We start from the raw sequence: 7,476 nt of genomic DNA on the forward strand, positions 1-7,476 counted from the left end.
GTGAATTTGAAAATATTCCTTACGGGTCATATATATCCAAGGACTCCTGTGTTACGGAAAGTTTTTTACCTATGGGAGCAAAAGAAGGGTACGTGTCTTTTCAGCTTCTGATAGTGTACCAAAGACCAAAACTAAAAGATGTTTACTTTTAGATCTTTGAATGATTCGGTTCCCCATTTTGTTATTTGTGAGTTCTGAAAAAGGCACACTTTGACGATGCATAAAGAAAACTGATGTCACTTTCTTTCTTGGGGTTTAAAGAACCTTGAGAAGAGAAGCTAACCTAATTATACTCATGATAACTTAATCATCAAAAAGACAAACACTTAAGAATACTAAATGATACTAAGGGTACTGTTTCTCAATAATGAAAGTAGAATATTATGTATAATGTACAAGTCATCATTCCTAGAAAAACTGCAGCATTTCTGCAATGCTGTCCAACTTCTCTGGCCCATATTTTATTAATATCCTAATCTTAAAAACTTTTGTCCCTTTCTTTAGTTGTTCCCTTTTCCCTAGACTTAGTTGTGTATTGGAGGCTTTCTCCTTGCTGGAGAATAGTCCATCTCAGCTATGTCTACAAGGTCCGGATACTGCTCGTGATGGAGCCCCCGGTGCTCTGAAGTAGGCAAAGTTTGAACTTTTATTCCCTCTTCTTCCCCATCAGGTTTCACCTTTCTAGTATTGCCATTTACAGAGAAGTGAGCTTCATCCCCTTCCTTCTTCACTTTATTCTGCCCATAGAGCATATGACAGTGTCACAAAGAGGAAAAAGAAGAGATGCCAGAGTTTTTTTTTTTATCCTTAGTTAATGCCTGGTAAGATAATAAAGTCTTTGTCATCTTCAATTTAAACCAACCTTTGAGAGTTCGTGGGTAGAGGAAATGGATGTGGTGACAAGTTTCCTACTCTTTATCGTTCCTGCAGCAGTAAGAACAAATTGAATATGCTTAATATTATGAGATACATGGTACAGGTTAGTGCTGATTGATTTTCTTGAATGACGCTTAAAACACATATTCTGTGTCAAAGAGAAGAGAATCAAACGAGAATGTCTTGCATGATTCTGTATAACTAAAAAAATCAGTCATCAGGAGTTGTTGCGACAAATTTTGCTTGAGAGTTACAGGGCATCGTTTCTAAGATTATGAAGAATGCTTGAGTTAAGAAGAAGCAAAGAAAACTAATGGTGTCTGGGTCTATGGTGTCTGGGTCCATAGTAATCTTCATGAAATCGAGGTAACCAGTTATGTGATTTTCTTGATACTCTAGAGAGTCTTCTCTTCAGGGTACCTGTGCGTTGTTCGTCTTTGCAGAGATTAACTTCCTCAGCTTCGCCATTACTTTTTTCCATCAAGGTACTTTCCTTGTCCTGCGGTCAGAAAAGTGAACTTTTACATTCAAGCATGATTGAAAATGGTTAAAGCTTAGTAGAAACAAACCCACAAAGCTGAACCAAACTTCAAAGTAATGAACACTCACCTGCTGTTTTTGTTGCTGAACTGCTAAAGATTCTCTGTCCAAACGAATCCCTATGGAAAAGCAAAGGAAAATCAGAAACTCCCATTTGCTAAACAACAGAGGAGAAGAAGGCTTAACTGAAGTTCTCACTGCTGAATCTTGAGCTTAATTACCTTGAACCTTAGCAAGAAGGAGGGACAAAAGCAGAAGAGAACAAACTAAAGAAGGCCTCATTTGAAGCTAGCAGGTTGAAGGTCTGGAAGAAAATAGGTAGGAGCGTCTTGTGGCGACTCTGTTAAAAAGCTTGAATATGTCTTGGCCAAAGAAGAGCTTGATTATATGTATATGTAATAGGAACTGATAGGAAGCTTGATGTTTTGGGGTATTGATCTCTGCACAAATACACAGAGATATATATAGAGGACAAAGGGGTCCACATGTTAAATTCTTCAACTTAAACTGTGAGTGGGATTTATTTGTTGTCTTATGGCATTCCTTAAAGTGCAACTATATGTCTGGAGAAATTAAATTACAAATTATTTGAACTCCTGATCATTTAAGTGCATGCTTAGCTGTTAAAGAATAGTAGCAAGACTGCATTGAAATGTGTTGTGGTGAACAAACTACAATTAGTCAACTAGTGTTCTCTTTATTGGAAAGTGAAGACACAAAAAGCCAAAAAGAACAATTAATGGAAGTACGAGAAGAGGAGACACAGAAGGAAGATACATCAAGTTTTGAGAAATGATATGCTTAATTACAGTGTTTTTATTTTTTGGGGATTATAAAGGAAGAATTTTTATGAACCCTAGGCGGTAAGTTTGCATGTGGATTGCTTTGTTCTTCACAAATTCATGCGTTCATGTGTTTGCAAGCTTCCATAATGCCAGCCCCATGTTTATATCCCTTGCACTTTTTGTGAAACAAAACTACAAAAGCATGTCTTCTTCCAATTTTTCTGTCCTCGTTCCACTCAATGTCTCTTTTGAGTTCTGAGGATTTTATGATAATTAAGTTTAAGTTCATTTGGATCGTTCCTCTCAGCCACAACTTTAAAAATAAAATCTTAATTACATTACATTCTTAGGGATAAACAATTATAATAATTAAACTTATAGTTAATTAATTATTTTTAAAATTAAACACTTTTTTCATATTTATCTTTATTTGATAAAGTGTTTTGATTAGACAATTTTATTAAGTATACCTCCTAATTAAATGTATTTTTAAAAAAATTAATTAATTGTATTTTAGAAGATTCAAAATGCTTTATATTTTTAACATAATACTTTTAAAAAAATATTTTATAATATAAAAGGAGGAATATGTAATTATATAAAAACTCTAGTAAGTCTCACGACCATTCATGAACAGTGAGTATCGTTACTCGTTTATTAAATTTCATGTAATGCAAATGCATTAGTTTTCTTAAGAGTATTCAAATAATATTGGCTAATTTCATCATGTGATATAATTTACAAATTAATTTTTTTTTGAATCATCAAGTATATAGCATTATTAAATTGATAATTTAAAATTCATTTTTAAAACTTAGTAGAACCAGTCCATTTAAGTTCAACTAAAAATTTATATATCAAAACTTTAAACCCGACCCTCGATTCAAATGAGCTAACTTGAAGGGCTTAACTCATTTTTTTACCTTTAAAATACAACAAGAAGAATATTTTATGTATTTTATAAGGAGAAAAAATAGAGTTAATGGCTCTTTGGATATGGTTTATAAATAGGAATTTGAGAATTTATCTAAAGGGCATTAAACAGTGGATCCAATTTAGAGAATTGAATTATTGACCTAACGAACATGATTTATGAAGAGGGAGGGAGAGGAGATGATGATCGCTTTCAATGTTGGGCGGAGCATTGCGTGTTGCCTTCCACGGCATTATTGAAATGGAAATGAATTGAAGAGAAGAGGAGTTAATGTGAAGGCGATGTGCAACGTTTTGATTGCGAAAGGCGTCGTTTATGGTGGTCGCATCGCCGTTTCGTCCTACGTGGCATTTTTGTCTGTTAGTTGCTTCTGAGTGAAAAGCCCAATCCACGTGGATGTCAGAGTCCCAAAGGCCAAGGGAGGAGGGAAGCCCTCCGCTGCAGCTGAAGAGAAATCTGGACCGTCCGGATTTATTTAAAAGGGCCAAATTTAATATTTTTTTATTTTATTAAAATAAAAAAAGTAAATTATAAAAAATTTTAAGAAATCTTTTTATAAGCTCGGATAGTCTAAATTTAATGCATATAATTCACATATAATATTAAAATTTAAGAAAAAAAGAAAAGAGATTATGGCAAGGGAAGAGGAGAGAATCTAAAACCATATTTAATGATATGATATGTTCAGGCTCCAGACTGAGTGTCCCAGATTTTATTTTCTCATTCAACAACATTTAGGGAAAACAAAAAGAAATACGAGAAAACATAGGATTATCAATTAATCAAACCACGGAGGATTTACAAACAATTTAAAAGGAAACACAGTGTCCACTTTTTTTATATATATTAAGACAAACGTTTAAGAAACGGAATGTAAATCAACCTGGGAGAAAAACTAAATACAAAATTAAAAAAAAATCCTCAAGGATGTCCACAAGCATAACCAATCAAAATAAAGAAACTTATCCTACTCTTTCAGGAACAAAAATATTTTTTTTTCGTGCACAAATTAATTCAACAGCTTTAGGGATTGAGGTGGTAGGTGAATAATCAATCCTAAGAAAACGCCTCGTTGATGTAGCATTGACCAATCAATCAATAATTAAAGTTTTTCCTGAAAATCAACAAAAACAAAATTGTGGCTTTCCATAAATTTCCTTCAAGAAAGGATATTAATAGAGGGCGGGGGAGGGAAATGACCTTAATGAATCTTTGATTTGCTGGTTAAAAAAAAGAAAGAATCTTTGATTTAGGAAGAGAGAAGAGATGAATCAATAATAAGTTGATAATTTTATTCCTATCAAATTTAAATTTTTTTTTGTTTTTATTTTATTGTTAAAAATAATTATATTATATTATATTAATTTTTGTTTAAAGGATATTAACTTATATTGATAACATTTTTAAGAATAAATACATTGAAGTTATATTTTATCTGGTGTGTGCAATGAAAAAAATGTCAAAATTTTAGACGTTAAAAAATTATACAAAGAAAATGACATTAAAGTCTCAAAACAATGAATTTATAATAATTAAAAATTCCAACAAAATTTTTTTAAAAATAAGTTATAAATGTTGATTCAAGCAGTTTATAAATATAAGAGTTATAACTATAAATAAGATATTTAAATTTTAAATATAACTCTTAATTTATAGTTGGGATTTATGTTTGCAACTGTTTGAATCAATATTTAAAACTTATTTTTTTTAAATTTTTTTTGGGACTTAATTTTTATAAATTGTCTAAGACTTTATTGACATTCTTTCAATTATATATTAATTTTTGTAAGATAATAAAATTTATTTTATTATAAAATAGAGGGGAAGATTATACATAATTTTTTAATATCAAGGGTAATTTAAAAATTTTGAAATAATAAGTCAATAATTTAGTCTATAATTACTCTCTCTCTCTCTCATTTTCTCTTAAAAAAACACAAAATTGGAGGGTGGGGTTAGGAGGGGAGAGAATGGGAGTTGTTCCAATCATTGTTTCAGCCATGAGGAGCCCATTTAATATATTTTTACTCAATCAAATTAAAATAAATAAATTTTAATGTGTTAATACTATTAATAATAAGATTTTTTTATGGAATAGATAATTTATAAAAAATTTACATATTTTAATTTAATTAAAAATAAAATACTTTAAATACATAAGACAATGTGTATGAGTTTTCTACTTTTTTTTCTTATCCCTCCATGCAGCGGTTATCCCTAAGAATTTGGCCAAGATATTAAATGGTAATATATATGTATCAAGATAAGATTTATATACTTAACCTTACATACTTAATATATTTTTAGCTAATCAAATCAAGATAAGTGAAACATGTAGATTTTAATGTATGAATAATATTAATAAAAAGAATTTTTTATAGATTAAACAACTTATAAAAATACAAACATTTTAATTTAATTAAAAATATATATCTTATTATATAAAATTAAATATATAAGCTTTTCCCTGTATATAAAATTATGAGAGATATGCTCGAAGATTTTTTCCTTCTGTTACATGCATGAAAGGTGAGATTTGCCTAATTTGTTATGCTTTATCTCTGCTTTTACTTGTTAGTCTGGCATACTTTTTTTTTTATTGATGTTATGAAAATCTAATAAATGAGTCATACCGTTTATATTTGAAAAAATATCATCATGAAAGTGACACCCTATTTAAATAATAATACTTAAATTATATAGTTTAAAAAATGATACCAAACAGTTTTAAATTTGGCCATATATACTTGTGATTAATTTAATTTATTTTTAGGTTATACTACTGTTGTTTATATATGCTTTCATCCTTTTAAATTATAAGACAATTTAATACAATATTATGCATAAAGCTTGATAATAAAAATTTATCAATTTATTTTTTCAAAATAAAAATAAAAATTTCTAAAATTTTCTTGAATTTAAATTCACATACTTAATTATTATATTATATTCATTTCAATTTTTCTACTTAATATTGAAAAAATATTATTAGCAATAAATTATTTTATATTTTGAGAGAAAGATAAAAATAATACTATCTTCATTAAAAAATATAAGATATTTTTTGATAGGTTGAATATTAAAAAATACTCCCTCTAATTAAAATTATAAGGTATTTTTAACTAAATTTTGTAACATCCCAATTTAAATTTTAATAGTTAATTTGGGTTAATATAAATTTAAAAAAAATAATAATAATATTTAGATGTAAAAAAATTAGTAGAAAATGATTATTAAATCTAATTTAGGATATAATTCTAAAAAAAATTTTAAAAAAAATTTTATTAAAAAAATTAATTAAAAAAATAAAAAATATTATTAAATTATTATTATAATAAAAAAAAGGGAAAAGGTATGAAAAAAAAAGAAGAAGGAAAAAAACGTGAATGCTTTCGGCCACCTCAATAGTAAAATAAAATAATAAAAAAAAGAAAGAAGAAGAAGAGAGAGGAAATAATAAAAAAAAATGTGTGGGACCCACTGAATTTTTATAAAAACTCACCCGTTTCCTTTCGTCTCTTCATTCTTCGTGTGCATGAGCTGAGACTGAAAGAGCGTCTAGTTTCACCGGTGCGGGAGATCTGAGTTTTTAAGGTAAAAGTTTTTAATAGGATATTTAGAGTGTAATTTTAAGCTTTTTAAGACTAAGTAAGTGTTCTAAAAAAAATTTCTTAGTCATCCTTCTTCTTTGGTTTCTGATTTTGTAGTGGTAAAAAATTTAAGATCTAGAAGAGGGATGAATTTATATTGAATAAATATGGTTTTTGAGGTTGTTAGTAGTATAATAAATATTCTAGAGTATAAATTTATTGGTGATCTTTGAATTTGTGGCTTATAGATCAAATTCTAGACTAGATCTGAAAATATATGTTGATTTATTGAGGTTTAGATGATTATTTGGGATGAGAAATGAATTATTATGGATATAGAATTATGATTCTAAGCTAGAGACTTAATCTTTAATTTTTGAGTATTTTAGGTACGAATTTATGAAATAAAAAGAAAATTTTGATAATAAAAATTAGTTTAGAAGTTGATTTTTAGATTATTAATGTTTATTGATAATTAAAAGAGGAGTTAAAAATTTTACTTAATAGTATTGACTCTAGATTTGTATTAAGATTGAGATTAGAAATTATGTTATATTTTTAATTCTATTATTAGAATTATTTTATTAGTTTCAAAAATTAAAACTAATATTTATAAATAATATGTTATTTGTGGATTGTATTACTGGTGAAGATTGTGGTGAGAGAGAAATTTTAAGGAATAATTTATTGAAAAAGCCACGAGGTAACCATGCTTTTAATTTATGATTAGTGTTACTTCATGTTAATTGGG

General features: G+C 28.2%; 1 protein-coding gene across 1 annotated transcript; it reads right to left on the reverse strand.

Moving 5' to 3' along the window:
- Positions 1-236: 236 nt before the first annotated feature.
- LOC129319178 (uncharacterized) lies at positions 237-1,845 on the reverse strand. The gene is made up of 5 exons (XM_054964165.1): positions 1,638-1,845; positions 1,486-1,535; positions 1,297-1,375; positions 863-924; positions 237-737 (listed from the first exon to the last, which is right to left on the reverse strand). The coding sequence occupies exons 1-5, from the start codon at positions 1,696-1,698 to the stop codon at positions 525-527; spliced, it is 465 nt and encodes a 154-aa protein (XP_054820140.1). The 5' UTR covers positions 1,699-1,845; the 3' UTR covers positions 237-524.
- Positions 1,846-7,476: the final 5,631 nt, after the last annotated feature.

The sequence above is a fragment of the Prosopis cineraria genome, unplaced genomic scaffold (assembly GCF_029017545.1).
Source record: "Prosopis cineraria cultivar Desert tree isolate PC_DT_omini unplaced genomic scaffold, ASM2901754v1 PC9, whole genome shotgun sequence".
Taxonomy (NCBI): Eukaryota; Viridiplantae; Streptophyta; class Magnoliopsida; order Fabales; family Fabaceae; genus Prosopis; species Prosopis cineraria.